Genomic DNA, 24220 nt, shown 5'->3' with positions numbered 1-24220 from the left:
ACGACCCTCCGAGCAAACCGGAAGTCGTTTTAAGTGTTCCGAAGGCTTCAGGGACCTTCAGGAGGCTTCCCTGAAGCCTCCGGAGCACTTAAAATGACCCTCTGAGCAAACCAGAAGTCCATTCTCGAACTTCCGGTTTGCCCATAGGGCCATTTTTTTGCGCTCCGGAGGCTTCAGGGAAGCTCATGAAGCCTCTGAAGGGCCTCCGGGGGGGACGGGACAAGGGAGGCTCTTTTCGCCTCCCCAGGCTCCTATAAAGCCTCTGGAGCCTAGGTAGGGCTAAAAATGGCTTTAAAAAAGAGTGAACTCAGCTGGCCAGCTCGCGCATCCGTGCTGGCCAGCTGACAGGGCAGCGCCTCGTGTGCCCTGACAAATGGCTCCACGTGCCACCTGTGGCACCAGTGCCATAGGTTCGCCATCCCAGCCCTAGGCTTTGACCAAGCTAAGCAAGTAGTTATTAATAGAATAAAAGACATGGAGTTCATTTATTCAGAAATAAATAGGTTGCCTCCCCATAGTAGGAGCAGAGTTAAACAGGATGTGTGGGAATCATCAAGCTATTTAAAGGACCTGATTCTTCTGAAACATAAAATAGCATTCTTCAGAGCCAGATTTAATATCCTCCCCTCAGCACTCCTCTAGGTTAGGTCCCCAATAGTGGAATAAGTATGTATATGTGGTAAAGGAGAAGTCGAAGATATCACATGTTTTATTGTACTGTGAGTTGATCAGAGTTTTTAGTTCAATGCATATTCTCCTCTTAACTAGAGAGATTTCCAGGGAGGGCAGACAATTTTTATGCAGACAATCTCCTCCAGGACTCAACCCCAACTACCACACGTGCAGTAGCAAAATTCTGTGCAGCTGCAATGACCACAAGGAAAAATTTGGTTAGAGGACTAAAGATGTTTTCTTGTACTACTTTTTTGTAGATATCTCTAACAATTTTTAGAGGATCTATATTCTATACACATACTTATCCACTTATCCATCAAATACATTTGGCATGATCCAAAGTGCATGATGCAATGTATGTTATTGTTATGGATGTTTTTTATTTACTATTATTATTAGTATTATCTTTTAATATTATTTTAAATAGATCTTTGTCTTTTGCTGGTCTATGACCATAATAAACTTTATATTCTTACTATATACTTCAGTGTTTTCTCAAGCAATGACAATGCAACCTTAGCATGTATAGAATTAAGTTGTTTGGAGAGTATGAAACTAGAACCTGTAAGGTAAAAATTTCGTTGTATTAAGACAGGATTAGGTCAGCATAAAAATATTTTAAAATGCAAATAATACTTTTTGATTTAGTTTTTAATCAGTGGTCAGGATCAGAATTTTTTTAATTTGGTCTTTCTTTGGTTTCATTGATATTATATAGGGAGATTAAATTTGTACAAAATGTTTCTATTAAAATAATTGATATACTGAATGTTGTTTAATTCTGTTTAAAATGGAATATATCTTGGGTTAATGTATAAACTTTTTCTTAGTAGATTTTTAAGTAATTGTTTAGAAATGAAAAACAAGATTGGATTTTTATTGGAAAGCTTGTATTTCCCATTTAGAGAATTGTGCTTTGGGATTAACCCAGAGGACAGGCACAGGAAACACATGCCTCTATCAATATAAAACACTTGCAGGCTTTGTTGTTAGTGTTCTGATTGTAATTGAACAAGATGTATGCCATCATTTATGCCTGAATTAAGCCTCTGCAATTCTTCAGATTCAAAATAGATAAATTGCAACATATTTCTTGAATTACTTTTAAATCATGTTTTTTTTTGTCCTTACTAAAAGGACAAGTTAGTGCAAAATATAATCTTTTTCGTTAAAGAATTCTAAATCTATTGATACATTGTTTGATTACTAAAACTGAAATGAGTTGTTAGATTTTCCATAAAAATATCTATTCTTAATCATTGCCCACTTTTTTAAGGCATCAAGTAAAAAAAGGGGAGGAGTAATTTGTTATTGTTAAATAAATGATTGTCAGGATTCTTGTGATCTATTTCTGGTTACCTAGGGAACTGCTGGAATATCTTATTTTCAACTCTGCTTTAGAGAACTAAACACATACATCTTGAATTGACACTGGATATGTTCATTTTTCTGCTGTACATACAATTTCATGCATATGAATCACTTTTATTCTGCAGCCCTTTTTGTGACTTTGATATCAATTGAGGGGGAAATAATGCCTTAATTTTCTTTTATATACTGTAACTTTTAGTTCATTCATTTGTACTTGCAGCAAATTTTCATGGTCTAAGGATATTAACAATGATGTTTACCAATAAACCAAACTAATTTCATATTACCCCGACCCTCCATAATAAAATAAGGGAAGGGAAAGCAAATCACAAATTTCTTTCAGAATTTGAAGATACCACTTTCATATAAATTGCTGCAAGACATATTGCTTGATTATTTTTCAAAGGCAAGGAGAAAATATTTCCCATAACTCTTCATTTTTCTACGTAGATGTGAATTATGTAATTTAGGCCAACATTTTTCAACATTACAATAATATGATCCTGATCAATAAAACAAGAAATATCCCAGGTTGAATCATGGAAGAGAATTTTTACATATGGTAGTATCCATATTGTAATGAAATTATAAAAGACTTTGCTTGAGTTTTTAAGTCCTTGGTTGCTTACTGCAGACCTCCCAAAAATGGCCCTTTTTCAGGAAAATTGGCTCATTTATTTTTTCAAAAAAAGGGCATCAATAGCCTTTAGGAGGCTTGTAGAGTTATTCTGGGGGCTGGGGGGGAATTGAGCAAAAACAGTTCATTTTTCACTCATTTTTACTTTCCCCAGCCCCTAGGAGCACTCTGCAATGCTCCTAAAGGCTATGCATGACCATTTTGGTGAAGGAGGTAGGGTTTCGGGAGGCAAAAAATGCTGTATTCAGTGGATAAGATGCACCCAGATTTTCAGCCTCTTTTTAAAGGGAAAAATGTCCGTCTTATACTCTGAAAAATACGGTTTATGATGTCAGCACAGAGTTAAGTTTCATAAGAAAATTTATAGACAACTTTGACATAAGATGTGGAATTTGTGCTTGGAAACGAAAAGTTGCTGCAAAATTGAGAAACACATGAATTTATATTTAAAAGGACTGAAGCTATATCCTTTTATTTTACTTTTCAAACAAAAATCAAGCCATCTTTCCCCCATGTCTTTTTTTTTCAAAGGATAGACTATATTACTTTTTACTTATAATCTTATGGATAGATAACGAAATATTGGAATGTATTAATGGTACTAGTTTCACATATAGTTGTCATTTCAGAGTAAATCAAAATAGTAGACCTATTTTCATTCTAATTTGTATCTTTCTAGCACTGATAGAAAAAGGAGCTGTTTCACTATCATGTGTCAGATGCAGTCTTTCTATAGAAAACCATCAGTTGATTGTCAGAGAAAAAATTGCAACTTTGTCCTCTACAACTATCCAGCCAATTTAACATTTCTTGGATGGATGGAAGGCAGAATACAATTTCACAAAGTGCACATTCCCAAAGTACACTCTTCCCTTTTTGTTCAAGGCATGATTTTATCATACATTTGCCTGCTCATTAAGGTTACTCTATAACACAAATTCAACTTTAGCTTTGGGATGGTTGTAATTTTATGGTCAAAAACAAGGGAAATATGAAATAGAGTGGGATGTCTAGGTAGAAAATGCCATATGTTCTAGGCTGAACAGTTCATTTTTATTCTGCTTTAGGTTGTAACCCATCAATTTGTTAGTGTTAAGAACCAGTTGTACACAAGCATCTTAATTTGAACGTTGAGTCATGGCAACTGGATTTCTTTTCTTGTTGATTTGAAACATTTCACTACTTATTCAAGTAATTTCTTAGGTTTGAGCAAGAAGGGAACCATACATGTCCTCCAGAGTGGTTTCATGTCTCTCTTAATCTGAATAGGCTGGTTAAGTGAGTAGGCAGAGAGTTGTTGGGATGTAAATGTTCTATCTCCTAAATCCATTACCATAGGATTTAATTGCATTAGACTGCATACACTACATTTCTCATCTTATGTTTTGGTTCATGTCTGGAGAAGAAATGGTTATTCTTCATTTTCAGGAGATTAGATAAGCTGAAGCTCAAATGTGCTGTTTTTCTGTGATGTCTGCAACATTGTGTACCTTCCAGAAAAAGCTGAAGATGTAGATATGATATGTCAAATTATATCACTATTTAACACTGGGATTTTGTTTTTTTAGAATCGTAATGAAATTAAAAACGGAGCAATACTTCGATTAACAACATCACCGGTAAGTTGCTGATGCATTTGCATATATCTAAATTCCCTATCTCTTGCTCTCTCATGATTATTATAAGATAGTCCATATGATATACTATTAATTTGTGAGAATAGGTGACATTAATATCTAATTACATTGAAAAATTAAAGATCAAATTGTATATGAATATGGGAGTGATAGAAGTTCAAATGGAAGAAATAAAAACTATCAATTGTTTCATGTAACCAGTCAAAATTCTGTTTCTATGCTTGGAATAGCCCCCCCCTCCCCCGGCTTCCCCATTCTTCTATGCAGAATGATTCTAACTTAAGGTGACCAGACATAACGCTTTTGGCGGGACACCCCTGCTTTTTGATGCATTTTCCCGCGTCCCGCCCGCTTTTTTAAAAGGCACGCTTTTTTTGGCGATCGCAGCTCCCGCCCATCAGCTGCTGGGCTGGCTCATCGTTCTGTTCTATGCTACCTACAAATTTAAGCCAGCCCAGCCTGCCGCTCACTGATTTGATTGGCTGGACTCCAGCCAATCAGTGAGCTGGCCAACCAGCTCACTGATTGGCTGGACTCCTTAGCTGAGGACGCATGCGCGAGTCTCCATTTTATTTTGTCTTTCTTGTTGGGGTTGCAGCTGCGCTTACTGGTGGTGAGTAAAATAAATCATGTTTTGTAAAAAATTTTACTCGGGAGTAAATTTTACTTACTCCCGAGTAAAATTTTTACTCGGGAGTAAAATTTACTCCCGAGTAAAAATTTTACTCGGGAGTAAAAAGCGGCTGCCGGTCACGCAGAGAACTTCCACGTGGTTCCATCCAGACTTGCCGCCCGTGCTGGCTGTGAACTCCGCAAAGCCAAAGGGGGAGAAGGCAGGGGGCTGTCTCCTCCTCCCAGCCCAGCAAACAGTCCTTTTTTCAGCTGTGCAGACAACTTCCACGTGGCTCTCGCAGCCCGGCAGAAGCATTTTTTCGGGGGAGGGCTCTGCCTTAAGCAAGAATTGCATTAAAGACCAGAGCAACAGGTATTTCCTTATTTGCCTGGAGACAAATAATTCCTAGGGATACTTGCCATGTTCTTTCATCACCATGACGATCTTATTTTTTTGAGCTAAATGTATTTTTCCAGTTTGAATTGGGCATAATCTTTTTTTATTGATCCACTGTCAGGAAGAGGGATTATAATTTAAAACAGATGATTTCAGTGGCATCTTTTTTATTAATTTAAATTTCTTTCCGTTCTCCATACCCATCTTCTTGTATCAAATAATAGCTGTGGATTCATTGGTATTAAGTGTATATGTTTGAAGCAGTGCAGGAAATCTTGAAAACTTATGAATTTCTCTCCCCTCTGTGGCATTAGGCCTTAGTATCTGATTTGCTATATAACTTAGCAGTAGTTATTAGCACTCTTGGTGAATGATTCCCTTTTCTCAAATTATCTTGAACAATAGTTTGCAGTGTTTTCATATCTTGCACCCAGCTTTTTAAATTTATTATTAAATAATTTGTATTCTATCAGGGGCTTTCAGCAGTTTACAGCAACAAAAATGCCAAATAAAATTATATTATTATAAAATCATTGTAACAATTCCACAAAAACAATAAAAAGAAAATCCAGTGATAAAACCATATTAAATCCCAATGGCTCTAGAAGACAGAATAATTTGTACAGCCTTCCTGAATGGACAGCAGGTTAGGGCTCCCTGCTCTGGAGGAGGTTTCCAAAGGATGGGCACCAGCTGAGACCTTCCTCCTGAGAAAGCCCTACCTTTGTCATGAATGGGATTACAGGGCCTCCCCAGAAGACATTTAAAGCTCTGGTAAGATAGCTTTGAGGGGGGTGGTCTTTAAATATTTGGACTTTAAGCTGATTTTGGAACATCTGTAAATTTGAAAGCACAAAAAATGCTATTGGCTTGTTTCCAGATGAGTCATTTACTGTAAGCAATATATAGCAGTAGACTTATATACCGCTTCATAGGCCTTTCAGGCCTCTCTAAGCGGTTTACAGAGAGTCAGCATATTGCCCCCAACAATCTGGGTCCTCATTTTACCCACCTCGGAAGGATGGAAGGCTGAGTCAACCCTGAGCCGGTGAGATTTGAACCGCTGACCTGCTGATCTAGCAGTAGCCTGCAGTGCTGCATTTAACCACTGCGCCACCTTGGCTCTTAAGGAGTATAGGCTCAATGTATTTTAAAATAATATTTTATTTATTGTGCATATGATTTTTTAAAATAGTGGTATTCTGTGTTGATTCTTTTTTTAAATTGTCTTAGACTATTTAAAAAAAGATTCTATCCAAAATAAATTGAAACAAGCCATTTTTAAAATTTCTATGCACAATACTTTGAAATGGACTCAGGAGTCATGATTGACACTGAGTGAATTTGCACTTTTAATAATCAGGAAGATACAATGGCATTGAAAAAAGTGACTGATGACCATTTTTCACACTTAGCGACCATTTTCACACTTAGCGACCGTTGTGGCATCCTCATGGTTACGCGATCAAAATGTTGATGTTTGGCAACGGATTCGTATTTCTGATGATAGTTTGAAATGGTGACAGTATAAATTATTGCTGGTGTAATACTTAACAATGGTTTTTAAGGATTTCTTTTATTTATAGAATACCTTTTTTATTATTTTGGGGGGATTTTTACTTTTAAATTGTTTATAAAATGTATTTACTACAAGAAATGTTCCTTTTTGCAAATGTGATCTTTGCAAATCTTTGTGATGCAATATGTTCAGACCAGGTTTATGTGTCTCAAAGTGGCTGCTATTCTATGGGCAGGCCAGGTTGGTGCAAGGCAGCTTTGCCAGATTTGGTGTGTTTCACCCTCATTGAATTTTATATCGTATAAAGAATGGAAGGAGGAAGGAAGAGAAAAAAGGAGGAAGGGAGTGAGTGAGGAAAGAAGAGGATGGAAGGAGGGAGGAAGGAAGGAAGAGAGGGAAAGAACAGAAGACAGATAAGGTGAAGGTAGATAAGCAAGAGGAATGAAGGAAGAAGTGAGGAGTCTCGAGGAGGGGGAAAACATTTAGTGACCAAAGTTACAATGGCATTGAAAAAAGTGACTGATGACCATTTTTCACACTTAGCGACCGTTGAGACCATTTTTCACACTTAGCGACCGTTGTGACCATTTTTCACACTTAGCGACCATTGCAGCATCCTCATGGTCACGTGATCAAAATTTTGTTTGGCAACAGATTCGTATTTATGCTGGTTTCAGTGTCCTGGGGTGACCTTTTGACAAAAAAAAATTTTTTTAATCAAGCCCCCCCTTCCCCCCCCACAAGGGTGTCCCTCTTTTCCAATCTGAAAATCTGGTCACCTTATTCTAACTCAGAAATTACTTTAGATCTCTTTGCATGTTTGAAATTTCCCCAAATATTTGCAATAACTGCAAATAATATTTTAAAGTTTTTTCTTTTGTATAAGTACATTTTGATTGATTTTAAGGAAAGTTTTGGATTATTGCCCTGCTAAAATAGACAGTGTCTTTTTACTTTCAATTTCTTCATTGTCTTTGAGACATTTACTTCTAGGACTTTGAGCTAAATCTTATCTTCCTTTTGCAATGTTTTTATAGCATTCCTCTGCTTTCTATCTTCATTTTCCAGGCCTCAAATAGTTGTTTAGTTGTTGAAAGTACAATTCAATAGTCACCACCTGGGGGATTGATAACAATTGTTTATGAATGGAATTGTTTTCTTCTGGCTTAATTGCAGGCTTAACAAGTCAGTCACTTTTTGGGCTTTATTAACAATTTTACAGCAATACATAAATAAACATGTAGCATGGAATTAATATTTTCATTAGAAATTTTCATTTTGGTAAAATATCTACAATTAACAAGAACTCAGAAATTAAAAAATAGAGAAAAAAATTATTTTAAAAAGAAAAAAAATACAGTTGTGCCTTTACTCTTGCTACCAAGTAATTATCATCTTAAGCTTCCCCAAATCCTTTCATTTAAGTTTTAATCCTCTATTTCTTTATTTTAAATCAATATCCAATTAGTATAAATAGCAAATATTAAAATACACAGAAAGATTTTCTATTTAATTTTGTACAATGAAGACGAGAGGTCAGATTTTGTATTGATGCATTGAAACATATAATTCAGGAATGCCTAAATCTTTGCTATGAACTATAATTATTACCGTTTTAATCAGATGTTTAAAAATGATTGTTGTTGTTTTTTTGCTGATAATCAAGCAAGGAAAGAAATGTTCTTTTTTATGGAAATGGAATAAAAACTAATTATATGGTAAAATAGATGCAAAACTTCAAAGAAATTATCATAGTATCCTAGCAAGAAATGGTATGGGAAAAAAAATCAATAAAATATAATCCAAGTTATAATTGAAAGACAATTGGCATAAAATAGTATATAAATGGTATATAATTTCATCAATAATTATTATTATTATGAGCCACGGAGGTTCAGTGGTTAGAATGCAGTATTGCAGGCTATTTCTGCTGACCGCTGACTGCTTGCACTTTAGTAGTTCAAATCCCACCAGGCTTAAGGTTGACTTAGCCTTCCATCCAGTGGTGGGATTCAATTTTTTTTACTACCAGTTCTGTGGATGGTTGGTCATGTGACTTAGTGGGCGTGGCCAATTTGACATCACTCATGTCAAGGGGTGCCTTGCCTGGCCTCACCTCAAAGGCCTCAATGAGATACAATTTCCCTGTCTATTTATTTCCTACTACTGAACATTCAAAATATACTTAATCCTATGTATATATTCCATATGTGTACATACATATTATATAGTATAGAGTGTGTATAGGCACACAAAAATACATTATCTACTATATTATCTACTATACAGACATATACACACAGCTGTTCTAAAACTATACACATTCAACCTCATTTACTGCATTTGGAAAAACACAGGTAGAGTCCACTTTCTGCCACACATTTAACTATAACTTCTGTACATTAGAACATTACACATGCCTTCAGATGTTCTTCCCTAGCTTGCACATGACTGTTAGAGCCAGGAGATGTCATGCATTGAGTAAAATGTGGTGAAACTCATTTAACAATGCTCTTGCTTAGCAACCAAAATTTTGGGCTCAATTGTGGTCATAAGTCAAGGACTATCTCTCCCTTCCTCTGTATGGCAGCCTTGTCCTAGTAAATTCCTTCTCCTTTCTGGCAATTTTCCTCCCTGTTATAGAGGCACAAAAATAATCCAGACGATATAAGGTTTCCTGCTGGAGCAGGGGGTTGGACTAGATGGCCTCCAAGATACCTTCTGACCTTGCTATTCTAAGATTCTGTAAGGATCTCCTACTGGAGCACAGGGTTGGACTAGATGACTCCGAGATCCCTTCTAACCCTAGATTGCTGTGCTGTTTCTAAGCGTCTTCTGAAGCCACATCTAGTGCCAGGGTTTGTGGTCCTTCCTTCCTTCCTTCCTTCCTTCCTTCCTTCCTTCCTTCCTTCCTTCCTTCCTTCCTTCCTTCCTTCCTTCCCTCCCTCCACCCTCCCTCCCTCCCTCCCTCTTCTCTCTCTGTCTCTCTCTCTCTCCCTCTTTCTTTCTTTCTTTCTTTCTTTCTTGTCTCTCCCCTTCCTTCCTTTTTCTTTCTTTTTCTCTCTTTCTTTCTCACTTTTTCTCTTCCTTGCTTCCTTCCTTCCTTCCTTTCTCTCTTTCTTTCTCTTTTTCTTTCTTTGCCTCTCTTTCTTTCTTCTCTTCCTCTCCCCCTTTTCTTTCTTTTTCTTTCTCTCTTTCTTTCTCTCTTTCTTTCTTGTCTCTCACTTCCTTCCTCTTTCTTGTCCTTTCTCTTTTTCTTTCTTCTTTCCTTCTTTTTTTCTTTCTTGTCTCTCTCTTTTATTTCTCCCTCTGTTTCTCATCTCGCTCCCTCTCTTTCTCATCTCTTTCTCCCCCTCTCATTTGTTTTCCTCTCTTTTCCCTCTCTCTCATTCTCTGTATCTCACATTTTCTCTCTCTCTCTTCTCTCTCTCTCTCTCTCTCTCACACACACACATTTGTTTCTCTCTTTAACTCTTTTTCTCCCTTTTCCTCTCATCTCTTTCACATGCATGAACACACACACAAATGGATACCCTCTTTCTCCGGGATGACATTGGTGATGGTGACTCCTCCTCTCGCTGCTGCCACTGCGCAGTGAGGCAAGTAGTCAGTTGTGCTGCTCAGAAGAGGCAGAGCTCTTCCTTCCCTACAACCGGCAGAGGCTTCTCTTCCCTGTTCCGTTCTTCTCTCTCTCATCTCTTTCTCATGTGCATGCACAAGTGAGATACCCTCCTGGTCTAGGATCATGGTGACAGCAGGGATGGTGATTCCTTCTCTCATTGTTGCCCTGTGCAGTGAGGTGAGTAGCTGGCTGCGTTGCGCAGGAGAGGCGAAGCTCTTCCCTCCCTGCATCCAGTGGCAGCTGCTGCTCCTCCCCATTCTTCTCCTTCCTGAGCCAACACGAAAAGAACCACGGCTGGTGTTGAGCTGCCCACGAAGGATGCATAATCGTAAAAAGCAGCTGGTCTCAGGCAGTGCAGGAAAAATGTTAAGGGCGCTTCAGCCATGTGGTTTCTGGAGAGGCTTGCGCCCTTTCGGGGTGACCAGGTCATGTGAGGAGGGAGAGGAAGAAAGGGGATGCAGCAGCCACTAGCATTGATGGGAGAGGGCCACATAGCAACTGGAGCACACAGGAATGCCGCCACCTTCTCCCTCCCAGCTGTTGGGTGATCTCACCAGCTTTTGCAAAAGAATAAAAACTGATTTTGCTCTTTCCACTTGGCTAACACCCAGCAAGGTAAAAATTGGTTGATATCCTCCCCACTCCTGGGGACCCCAAGGCCAACTGGCAGACTCCGATCTTTCCATAGAGAAAGGGAAGGTCACTAGTGTTGCTTAGGCACATCCCTCACTGCCTGTCTCTGCCCATTCATGGCAGAGTAACTTCTCCCTTGCTGGGTGTTAGCCTTACAGCTTTTGCTCCTTTGCTAGCTGTAGATCCCTTTTCACATGAGATCGCCCAGCAGCCGTGAGAGAGAGGGAGAAGGCGGTGGTATTTTTATGTGCTGCTGCTCCCGATAGGTCCACAGACAATGCTAGTGGCTGCTCCCTTCTCCCTCTCCCTCCCAGCTGCTGGGCAGTCTCATGTGAAGAAGAGAAAGGCAGCTTTTGCAAAGGAATAAAAGCTGATTTTGCTGATTCTCATTGGCTAAAGCCCAATGAGGGAGAAGTTGCCAATATCCTGCCCCCCCTCCCAGAGACCCCAAGGCCAACTGGCAGAGCCCAATCTTTCCACAGGGGAAGGGTAGGTTTTATTGGTGGAGGAGCGCTGCTTGGGTATGCCCCTCACCAGTGGTGGGTTTCAAAAATTGTTGGAACCTACTCTGTGGGTGTGGCCTCCTTTGTGGGAGTGGCTTGCCACCCATGTGACCGGATGGGAGTGGCTTGCCACCCATGTGACCGGATATGAAATTATAAATTAGTACTTAGGTCGGTCCAAGTAGCTATTCAGAAACTCTGGCATTGAAGCATGCAAATCTTAAAGCTGTCAAGTTACAAGATCCTTGCACCCCTAACAGTTTAGAAAAAAAACTAGGGGTCTTCAAAACTGACAGCTTTAAGACTTATGGACTTTAACTCCCAGAATTCCTCCTCCAGTCATGTTGGCTCAGAAACTCTGGCATTGAAGCATGCAAGTCTTAAAGCTGTCAAGTTACAAGATCCTTGCACCCCTAACCCTTTAGGGGAAAAAAACCCAGGGGTCTTCAAACCTGACAGCTTTAAGACTTGTGGACTTTAACTCCCAGAATTCCTCCTCCAGTCATGTTGCGGCAACGTCATCTGCTCCATCTTCATTTTTTTCACAGGGGGCAGGGCTGCCGCTGAAGATGCCAACGAGCCCCCACCGCCAACAAACTGCTGCTGCCTCCACTGCTACGGGAGGGGGTGCTGGCGGGAGCTTTGGTGGCTTCACCTCAGCCGCAGCGTCGCGTGGCAAATCCGGCAGTGCTGTTGGAGGAGGAGGAGGTGGCAGCAGTCATCATCCGAGAGTCACTAGTTCCTTGTAGGATCCCTGTTCCGGAGACTGTCGGGTGTGAGTCCCTGGTTGCTGCTTGGAATACAGCGGCAGCAGAGGCTCTAAACCGGATTGCACCTTTACGGCCTCTCCGCGGCAGTGGATCCAGGAGGGCTCCTTGGTTTACCAAGGAACTCCGGGAGATGAAGTGCCAAAAGAGACGCCTAGAGCGATGCTGGAGGGCTAGTAACTCCGAATCCGACTGAACACAATTAAGAGCCTTTATTAGGACTTATCTAGTGGCGATACGGGCGGCAAAATGTGCTCATTTTTCCGCTCTTATTGCACCCGCAGAATCTCGCCCAGCCGCTCTGTTTAGGATAGCATGCTCCCTCTTGAAAGAGAGGGATGCGGGCGAGCCCTTACAGGGTAGAGCTGAGGAGTTTGTTCAGTTTCTGTCTGATAAAATTGCTCAGATTCGGATGGACCTGGACTCCACTTGGACAGCACCAGCCGAGATGCCGGGGGAGGGTCTTGATCCGATTTTAAGGAGTGAGTTTCAACTTGTTGCCCCTGAGGAAGTGGACAAGGCCATGGAAGCGGTGAGTGCCTCCACCTGTTTACTGGACCCGTGGCCCTCCTGGCTGGTCTCGACCAGCAGGGAGATGACACGTGGCTGGATCCAGAGCATTGTTAACACCTCTCTCCGGGAGGGATCCTTCCCGCACCCCCTAAAGGATGCAGTGGTGAGACCCCTCCTTAAGAAACCTTCCCTGGATCCAGCCATCTTAAACAACTACCGTCCAGTCTCCAACCTCCCATTTGTAGGGAAGGTTGTTGAGAAAGTGGTGGCCTTTCAACTCCGACGGACCTTGGATGAAGCAGATTATCCCTTTCAGTCGGGGTTCAGGCCTGGTTATGGCACTGAAACTGCTTTGGTCGCGCTGATCGATGATCTCTGGCGGGCCAGGGATAGAGGACAGTCCTCTATCCTAGTGCTTCTTGACCTCTCAGCGGCCTTCGATACCATCGACCATGGTATCCTTCTGCGGCGGTTACGGGAGGTGGGAGTGGGAGGCACCGTTTTACGGTGGTTCTCCTCCTACCTCTCGGACAGGTCGTAGTCGGTGTTGGTTGGAGGACAGAGATCGACCCCTAGGCCCCTCAAATATGGGGTGCCACAGGGTTTGGTCCTGTCCCCCTTCCTATTTAATATCTACATGAAGCCGCTGGGTGAGATCATACGCTGGCACGGGATCAAATATCATCAATATCCGGACGATACTCAATTGTATCTGTCCGCCCCGTGCCAACTCAGCGAAGCAGTGGAAGCGACGTGCCAGTGTCTGGAGGCTGTCAGGATCTGGATGGGAGCGAACAAGCTTGCACTCAACCCAGACAAGACCGAGTGGCTATTGATGCTTCCTCCCAATGACATCCAGACATTCCACCTCTTACCCTGGGGGGTGAAATTATACGCCCCTCAGAGAGGGCCCGCAATTTGGGTGTCCTCCTGGACCCACAGCTGACGTTAGAACACCATCTGTCAGCTGTGACCAGGGGGGCTTTTGCCCAGGTTCGCCTGGTGCACCAGTTGCGGCCCTATCTGGACCGGGAGGCACTTCGAATGGTCACTCACACCCTCATCACCTCAAGACTGGATTACTGTAACACGCTCTACATGGAGCTGCCCCTGAAGAGTGTTCGAAGACTGCAATTGGTCCAGAATGCAGCCGCGTGAGCGATATTGGGTGTACCTAGATACACCCATGTTACACCTATCCTCCGCGAGCTGCATTGGCTCCCTATTGGTCTCTGAACATGCTTCAAGGTGCTAGTCGTTACTTTTAAAGCCCTACATGGTTTAGGACCGGCTACCTGAGAGACCACCTCCTGCCCCATACCTCCCAATGACCAACTAGATCTCACAGGTTGGGCCTCCTCCGGATGCCGTCGACTGGACAATGCCAGCTGGCGACACCCTGGGGGAGAGCCTTCTCTGTAGCTGCACGGGCCCTGTGGAACGATCTACCCGTAGAGATCCGGACCCTTACCACTCTCCCAGCCTTCCGTAAAGCCACCAAGACCTGGCTGTTCCGGCAGGCCTGGGGCTGTTGACCAATGTCCAGCCCCACCTACACTGAATGGATGATGTGCAATTTTAATAATGTACCTTTATTTTTAAATTTTTAAATGTTTTTTTATCTGTCTGTAAGCCGCCCAGAGTCCCTAGGGAGTGGGCGGCATACAAATTTTATTAAATTGGAAATTGGAAAATTCTGGTGGCAGCGGGGGCTTTGGGGGTTCACTTCAGACACAGCACCGGGAGGTCCTAGGAGACCGGCTGTGCCATGTAAGCTCCTGCCGCTGTCCCTGTGCCCCTGCTAACCCTAGATTTTCTGAGGCCCCCCAGCTTCCGGAGCCTGTGACAGAAATCACTGCAGAGCAGTTAAAAATTGCTGCGCTGTGTTTTCTTGCCACGTGCGTGGCCGCGCAGCCTTAGAGGGAACATTGCCGGCATTCCCGGTAGTTAATTACTTCCGGGTTCACCGACCAACTGGTCCGCAAGGGCCGGTAGGAACCCACCCCTGCCCTTCACTGCAACTTTTCCCTCACTGGGTCTCCCCCTCACCAAAGCTCCGTTCCAACCCACAGGAATCCCAGATTTCCCAGAAAGAGAAGCATGGGAAAGAAACAGGTCACTGGAGAACACGTGGAGTGGTTCCATGTGCTCCCCAGGTCAGCAGCTGGTTCTCTCTACTGCAACACTTTATGGATGGTTTGGTAAGGTAGATTCCAAACTGCTTCTGCTCACCTGTGCCCGTGCCATCCCCTCACCCCCTCTTTCTCCCATATCTCTACGGCCGAGCGGGGCAGGCCACAAGCTGGGTAAATTGCTTCAGCCCAGGTGGGAAGGAACACTGAGGCAAGGGCAGGGTTCTTTAGGCAAGCATGGGCATCAAGTCTGGCCACAGGAGTCGGGGACCGCCAGGAAGGCTCCAGGGAGGCCTGGGAATCATGGCAGGGCTGTGGGCCGCGAATTTCAGAGGCAAAATTTACATTATATATGCTTAATGGAAGTTTAATTAACCAAGAACAGCTCCTGTATGTATACACCATGTTATACAGCAGGGCAAATTTAAACTTTTGAAAATTGTTTTTAAGAAAAAAGTTATGAGATCAATACTATATAACATGAGAGAATACTAGCATTGATCCTTAATCTTTAATATAGATACCTAGGTTGTGATCAGAGGTTGAGGACCCAGATTGTTGGGGGCAATATGCTGACTCTCTGTAAACCGCTTAGAGAGGCCTGAAAGGCCTATGAAGCGGTATATAAGTCTACTGCTATTGAGAACTTAAAAGGTGAGGAGATCTGCATTACATTAAGTTTTCCCATATTTAATATATATCTTTAGCAATTTGTTGTGATGTGTGTTCAACTGTTACCATCCAATATAGTCTTTTTTTTCCTATTATAGTTCATAATTATAAATACAATATTTTTTTTAAAAAAAATGAGGTTGGTTTTGGGTTTTTTTTTGCTTCTTGATAGTCCTTATGGGAACAGTGCTCTGTGGCATGATGCCTTTCTTGTTATTTTGTATTATATAAGGTTGGTTTTTTTTTTTTTTTTTTGCTTCTTGATAGTCCTTATGGGAACAGTGCTCTGTGGCATGATGCCTTTCTTGTTATTTTGTATTATAGTATAGCCATAATAAACTTCCCTCCAATAATATCACGAAAATAATCCAGTGCAGTCCAATGCATGCCTACTCAGAAGTGCATCCTTCAGAGTTCAGAATCTTTCTCCTACGTAACTGGATATAGTTTTCCCAATATAGAAATTGGGATTGATTGATATTACAAAATCAGTGGCTCTGTGAATATTTTCTATTCATGCTGAGGCATCATCATTTAAATGTTTGGCTGAACTGGATAATTTTGGGCATGCATCATTACAAATGCAACCTGTTCATTGCTCTCTTGGTAAATTGGTATGATTACTTATGACATTAAGTTTCCCACAATACCCCCTCCTGTCCTCTTTCATAAATCTCTGCAGGCACACTTGGTTTCCTAGGTTACAAGAAATATAGGCTGAATTTTCCAATTTTGTTATTGAATCATTTTTTTTGCCTCCCACTTTTTTATTCTGGTTACATCAGCCTTTTAGAATCAAACTCATTTCATGTTTGGAATACAATGTGCCAGGATACTAATGCTGAAATTACACACTGTGGAGAACTTCAGGCTGGTCTGCTGTTCTTACCATGCTATTTCAGAGAATCTTCTGCAAAGTTGCTTTCAACTTTAAAAAACTGACCATTACTGAATCAAACTATATAACAGATCTTAATGCATAAAAGCTACATATGCACCACCATTGAGAAGTTAATGTCTATTAAAAATTACATACTTCTGTTGAGTTTTAAGAAATAGGAATAAAGTTGTTTTCACTGCAGGATAGGAAAAATCACCAGACAGCTAATAGCTATGCATTACAATATAGCTAACCTTTTTGATGCTGAAAGCGTGTGTGCACACCCATAATGCAATGTGTGTGCCCCCCATATGCCCCGTGCATGCATGCGCAACCCCTGTGTGCGCCCCGCCCTTGCATATGCCCGTGTGCTCCCCTGCACATGTTCATGCCCCCTGCGCACCCTTCTCCCATGCATTCACGACTCCCTGTGTGTGCCCTTCCCCCATGCATGTGTGCATGACCCCATCTGTGTGCCCCACCCTGTGCATTTGTGCGCAACCACCACACATGCCTCGCCCCCTGTATATGTGCACACGATCCCTGCATGTGTGCGCAGCCCCTGCATGCACGGTATCAACCTGAAAATCACCTGGCCGGTGGGGGGTTTGCACACATATGTGGCGGAACTGAGCTGGGGCAACAGCTTGTGTGCCCGCAGAGAGGACTGCATGCTACCTAGTATAGCTTTTATTGTCATTGTACAAAATAAATACAACAAAATTGGTTTTAGCCTCACTGGTGCAATCCATGACAACAAATATAAACAACATAAATAGCATAAGGAATAATCCCAATGCAAGTAATTAGGAGAAAAGGAAAAAAAGAAAAAAAAAACTTGAAAAAACTAGTCATACGTTTCCGTGTGTATGTGGAGTGATTGTGGTTCTGTTTAAGAGTCTGACAGCCCAAGGATAGAAACTATTTTTAAACCTATTTGTTTGGCTGGCTATGCCTTGATGGCTTCTGCCCAATGTTAGAAGTGCAAAGAGACATTAACCAATTTGTGAATCATCTCTGAGTATCTTCCTTACTCTGCTAAAGCAGCGAGACCTGGCGATGTCATCCAGTGGTGTTAGAGGGCAACCAATGGTTACTTGTGCTGAATTGATCATTCTCTGTAGTGCCTTCCTTTCTGCAGCAGTTAAACCAGCATACCAAACTATAATACAATATGTGAGGACACTTTCTATTGTGAACCGATAGAAAGAGGTCATCGGCCATTGTTCCACCTGATTATTTTTTTGCAGGACTCTAAGGAAATGAAGTCTCTGTTTGGTCTTGCCAATCATCAGGGATGTGTTGTTTTTCCAGGTGAAATCTTGTTACTGAATATTTTATTTCATTTTCATTTTCATTTTATACAATCACTTATATACTGTGCATAAAAAAAAGAAAAAAAGAAAAAAAAACCCAACATAACACTTCATTCCCCCATACACCCTCTCTTCTCCCCCTCCAACTTTCCTTTCACCCCTCCAGCATTCCCCTCTTCTACTTCCCTACCCCCTCAGACATCTCCCCCTCCCTCCATTTCACCCTCCTTACATTCCCTCTCACTCCCTCTTTACTTCTCCCTTCTCTTTCCCTCTTCTCCTCACTTTGGTGTATCCATACAATTCAATTTGTTTTTTACAATAAAAGTAGAAAAAGAAAAAAAGAAAAAAAAAGGAAAAACGAGCCGCAGTACACAAGTGAATTCTTATTGTTCTAAGGATTGAAACTGTAATTCCACCCTCCCCCCTCCCCTCTATAATCCCCCCTCCCTAACCCCCTTACGGCTTCGCAGGTCCCATGCCCGGCATAGTTCTTTAACAAGCATTTGAGTATAATAAGGTCAGCTAACTTTAAAATTAAAAAAAAATAAGATAAAAGTAAAGCCAAAAAGAAAAAGGAAAAATAGTAGAAAATAAGAAATAAAAAAAAAAAAAAAAGAAAGAAAAAACACCCACACTCACACACAAAAAGAAGAAAGAAACAAAAAGGGTCAATAAACCCACTACGTTAACACAGCTTCCCATTATCTGTAAATCTTAAACAATGTGACTCATTCCAAATTTCGATTATTTTGCTACTTGCAGGGTTTCAAACTATATTAGAGCCAGGTAAGTTGATCAGTTAGAATTCCCCAACTAAAAATCTCCTTGCTTTGTCTATCTATTCAGACCTTTAATTTATCTCTTTTTTATCCAAATATCCAAACCTTTCTATAACACCATTAAACTCAAATACTTCTTTCATTTTTCATTTCCAACACCTCCCTTTCTATCCTTACCCACCTCCACATATAAATTTTTTACCTTCCACCCTGCCTTTATCCATATCCACATATATATTTTATCCACATTCATTGCTCCTCCCATGTTTACTCCACTTTCCTGAAGATTCTCCGACCAATCTTTCTTAACCTTATATTGATATAGCAACTCAAACAAACATCAGCTTGCGTTCTAGCCCCAGGTAATCTAATTAAACTTTCGCTGCCCTTCCCTCTCCCACGCACCTCCCAACTCCGTTCGTTCCAAACCGCAACTCAAAAAGATCACAATTTCCGTTCTCCTCGCCTAAGAAAATAGTTCAAGCACAATTTGAGTTAGAGTTCAGACAAAACTTCTGTAGAATATATGTCCACAATCAGCAACGCTTCTTTCAGTCTCCATGTCTCATCATCAATATGCCACTTTTCCATTTTATCCCAGACGGAAATCATAAAGCTTTAAAAACATCGCTTAGTCTTTATTCTTTAGTCTTCTGCCCTTCCGGAAGAGGAAAGCAACACCCTCCGCCTTGTAACCACGTGTCTCGCTGTTTGTCTTCTCCTTCTCCTTGTCTCTCCCCAGATCCGGATGAATCAGGAAGTCCCGCCTTCAGGGTCTCGTAGTAAAATTTTTGGGCTTCACAGACGGAGTTAATGCGGTGTTTTTGGTTGCCAAATGTAACTGTAATACCAGCTGGAACTTCCCATTTGTATGAAATCTGAGAGTTTCTGAGCTCTTCAGTTAAGAAAGCGTACTGTCTTCTTGTTCTTAATATTTGAGATGGTATCTCTTTAAAAACAATCAAGTCCTCCCCATCAATTCTCAACCTCTTTCCGTAGAGCCTCTGTATTATCTCATTTCTAGATTCCCTTGTAGTAAAGTATATTATTATGTCCCTCGGAAGCTGTCGCTGTTTTGCTACCCAGGAATTCTGGCGGTAAATTCTTTGAATCTGCCAATCAAAGTTAAGTCCCGGACTTCCCACCAGGCGACTGAAAGCTTCAAAGAATGTCTGTTTCAAATTCTCCTGTTGGTTTTCACGCAGTCCTCTAACTCGAATTGCAAAGGCAGACTTGTTATAATTTATCATGACAAGTTCTTTTTGGGCAGATGCAATTTCCTGTTCTAACGTTTGAATTTTTGATATCAGATTAAGGTTAGTTTCTTCCAAAAGTTCCAATTTGTCCTCCGTTTCAGCAATATAATCTGTCATGACTGTCATTACTCCGATCATATCCTGCTTTGCCTGAGCAATTTTAGCATCAAATTGATCACATAAATCCGATATCAGTTGATTAATCTCCTGTCTGAAATCATTAAGCGTTTTGAGAAGGAATTCTTGTGTTAGCAAATCTCCCGTGGAGGGTGTAGGAGACAAGGGTAGCGGCTTCATAGCAGTTTTTGGAGATATGTTATTAAGGAAGCGCTTCTGTTTAGGTTTGGGAGCCATTCCAGAATAAAAATAAAAGTAAAAATAAAAATAAAAGACAAGCAATCAAGCGAGCCAAAAATCAAAGTCTGTGCTCCCCTCAGTTAATCTTTTAGCAATTAGTACGGAGAAGCCTTCAGGAGGGTAGGGTCAGCTAGCTGCGTCAGATCAAACACAAAAGCTACGAGATCGCCATCTTGTGACGCAGCTAAAAAAGAAAGGGAGCCTTTTGCGAAATTGAAGCTGGTATTTTAAATAGTAATAGAAGAAATTCCTCGGGAATGGTCCCCGCCCGGATTGGCTTTTAAATAGCTTAGCTTTGTCCTGGGGGGGGAGGCAATCTGCCTAGGCTGCAAAAAAAGCAGCGCGGAAAACTGGCCGGAGTAAAGGCTCAGCTAACGTTGAACCTCTTCTCCATTCACAGCAAAAAGAAAAGCTATGAATTACAAAGAGATCCTAACGACTGACCTTCTCCCTGCCCCTTTCTGCCAGAAAGGGGAGATATCTATAGATCTTATAAGATATACGAACCAGAGTCCTGGCAGGAGCTTTATTGAGCTCCCGACGGCGGCAGCTCCTCCCCTCGAAGCCTCATTCCAGGTGAAATCTTGACTAATAAGCACTCCCAAGAATTTAAAAGGGGAAACCCACACTCTTTACACAGCCCTCCTTGATATACAATGGGGCAGGTTCCTCTCTGTGCTTCTGGAAATCTATCTAAAGCACTATCTCCTTTGTCTTACTAGTATTTAGATGTAAGTTTTTTGAGCACCATGTGGATGCCTTATGAACTTCTTCCCTGTATGCTGATTCTTCCCCTCCAGTTATAAGACACAGCACAGTTGTGTCATCTGCAAACTTTATTATGAAGTTGGATGGATCAGAGCAGTGGTGGGTTTCAAAAATTCTTTGAATCTGTGGGTGTGGCCTCCTTTGTGGGAGTGGCTTGCCGCCCATGTGACCGGATGAGAGTAGCTTGCCACCCATGTGACCGGATATGAAGATGCCGATGACACTTGTCAGAACCACCTTAAATTACCTCTCACACAGCACTGGCATGCATAAGAATATGATGTAAACTTGTTTTTTAAAAGGCATCTTTGGTTTGCGTTAAAACAACGTCACCACACGCAATGTTCTGATTGCACCACAAATGCAGTAGTCATCCTTACCTTTCACAGAGGCACTGAGTTTTATAAATATGAGCATGATAGTGTAGAATAATCATATCTAAGGACCAGTGGTGGGTTTCAAAAATTTTTGGAACCTCTTCTATAGGTGTGGCCTGCTTTCCGGGTCCATTGGTGGAACCTCTTCTAACTGGTTCGGTAGATTTGACGAACCAGTTCTACCGAATAGGTGCGAACTGGTAGGAACCCACCTCTGGATCAGAGGATATGCAGTCATGTCTATACCTCGAGTACAAGTAGGAATATACGCCAGGGGTGTGTTGCTGCTGGCATTACTGCCAGTTTGGTGCACATTTGCATGCTCCGTGCACATGCACATTTGCAACTAAAAAGGTATGCGTATGTGCAAAATGTTAGAAAAGGAAAAAAAGTTACATCTCTGAGTTAAAATTGTTTTGCACATGTGCAGAACTGAAAATCAAGATGGTGTCATCGTCGAGAACCAGTTCAGGAGTGTGGCAGGCCTGGGTCACTGCCGGTTCAAGCAACCCAGGTCACCAAGTTAGTACCGGTTTGACTGAAACGGTGAGAACCAGTAGGAACCCACCTCTAGTGAACATCTGCCATTGATTTACCATCACAGCAATATAATGTCATTGGTTTAATGCAATCTTTGATAAACTATCAAGAGTTTACTCATGAGATGCAAAATAATTCATGCAGTTGCTGGAAGCCATTCCTTTCTTTTAAAATTATTCTCTTTATCAGGGCTTATATCGAAATGAGAACATCATTGCATAATTTAGTATAAATAAAATATAACATATTAAAAATCACTTTCACGTATCACATGAATTGAAAATGTTGTTGTGAGTTTTATTTTTCCTTCTACATTTTGAGATCAGTGGATATTTTACAGGAGTGTTGCATTGTTAGTACCACCATATATTGTAGTGTACTGATACAGTAGTCAAATCATATTGCTGGTCAACATTCCAAGAATGTTGTTTAACCATGGATGAACAGTGTGTTTCTATGCACTGCTTACTTGGGTTTCATGGCCTTTTTTTCCTCAGGAACAATTTAATGATTGGTAACTCTGACCAGAGTTATACAAAAATCAAGATACTTTTTTTTAACAATCTAAGAAAGAAACCAGGTTCTTTCAGATAAATCCTGTTTGGGGATATTTTTTATATATTGGAATGGTTAGCATGTTAAGTAACGTGCTCTAATCTATGTTTTTTTTAAATGGAGCTGTTTTGGATTTTTTCAGGTTTTCTACAAACAGGGTTATTGGAAATAAAAGCTACAGTAGAAGTTGATCTGTAAGGAGAAGCTAACAATGAAGTAAATGTTTATTGCAAATATTTATGGTTGATTTTAGTGGAGGGTTTTGGGTGAAATGATAGCATGAATCAGATTCCTTTGGTTCATTGACAGTATGATTTGGTATGTTTAGCCAGAGCCGAGGTGGCGCAGTGGTTAGAGTGCAGTACTGCAGGCTACTTCAGCTGATTGCTATCTGCAGTTTGGTGGTTCAAATCTCACCAGCTCAAGGTTGACTCAGCCTTCCATCCTTCCGAGGTGGGTGAAATGAAGACCCAGACAGTGGGGGCAATATGCTGACTCTGTAAACCACTTAGAGAGGGCTGAAAGCCCTATGAAGCGGTATATAAGTCTAACTGCTATTACTATTGCTATTGCTATGATTAAACACCACATTAGCATTTGTCTTTTTTGGTGGTAGTGGATTAGCCATATGGCTGCAACCCCCCAAAATAGCAGGGTATAACTAATTTACTTTTTTTACTTTACTTTACTTTTAATTTATTTGTATGCCGCCCTTTTCCCTGAAGGGACTCAGGGCGGCTCACAACTCAAAAGGGACGGGAAATACAAACAAAGTTACAAAAAACATAGAAACCATACATAGTTAAAAGCACAACAATCATACCATTCGAAGTGGGGCAGCGAGTCTTTAGCCCCAGGCCTGTCGGAACAGCCAGGTTTTAAGGGCTATGCAGAAGGCCTGGAGGGTGGTGAGGGTACGAATCTCCACGGGGAGTTCGTTCCAGAGGGTCAGAGCAGCCACAGAGAAGGCTCTCCTCCGGGTAGTCGCCAGTCGACAGTGGCCGGCTGATGGAATTCGGAGGAGGCCTAGTCTGTGGGATCTAATTGGTCTAGTGGAGGTAATTGGCAGTAGGCGGTCTCTCAAGTACCCAGGTCCAATACCATGGAGGGCTTTGTAGGTGACAACTAGCACCTTGAAGCGTACCCGGAGATCAACAGGCAGCCAGTGCAGCTCGCGGAGGATAGGTGTTACGTGGGTGAACCGAGGTGCACCCACGATCGCTCGCGCGGCTGCATTCTGGAAAAGCTGAAGTCGCCGAATACTCTTCAAGGGCAGCCCCATGTAGAGCACGTTGCAGTACTCCAGTCTGGAGGTCACAAGGGCACGAGTGACTGTTGTGAGAGCCTCCTGGTTCAGGTAGGGACGCAACTGGTGCACCAGGCGAACCTGGGCAAATGCCCCCCTGGTCACAGCTGACAAATGGTGTTCAAAAGTCAGCTGTGGGTCCAGGAGGACTCCCAAGTTGCAGACCCTGTCTGAGGGGCGTACTGTTTGACCCCCCAGCCTGAGAGGTGGAACACTTGGCCAATTAGTAGGAGGGAAGCACAGCAGCCACTCGGTCTTATCTGGATTGAGTACAAGCTTGTTAACCCCCATCCAGTCCCTAACAGCCTCGAGGCCCTGGCACATCACGTCAATCGCTTCATTGAGTTGGCACGGGGCGGACAGATACAGCTGTGTATCGTCCGCATGCTGGTG

The 24220-nt window shown here is 41.9% G+C and overlaps 1 protein-coding gene across 6 annotated transcripts in view; it reads left to right on the top strand.

Annotated features, from left to right (window-relative positions):
- Window positions 1-24220, top strand: part of ELMO1 (engulfment and cell motility 1) — a 562024-nt gene that overhangs the window by 141802 nt on the left and 396002 nt on the right. For all 6 annotated transcript variants that reach the window (XR_015696387.1, XM_087713089.1, XM_087713086.1 and 3 more), the window contains one exon: window positions 4252-4302. Coding sequence is in view for 5 of the 6 variants with exons in the window: in XM_087713089.1 (XP_087569215.1) it covers window positions 4252-4302 (51 nt within the window). In the remaining variant the exon portion in view is untranslated. The remainder of the gene's footprint in view (window positions 1-4251; window positions 4303-24220) is intronic.

Source organism: Thamnophis sirtalis, unplaced genomic scaffold (assembly GCF_051295495.1).
Source record: "Thamnophis sirtalis isolate CommonGarterSnake01/CBP01778 unplaced genomic scaffold, rThaSir2_p1.2 scaffold_4, whole genome shotgun sequence".
Classification (NCBI taxonomy): domain Eukaryota; kingdom Metazoa; phylum Chordata; class Lepidosauria; order Squamata; family Natricidae; genus Thamnophis; species Thamnophis sirtalis.
The sequence above is the reverse complement of the archived record's forward strand: the minus strand, read 5'-3'. Positions and strand labels throughout refer to the sequence as shown.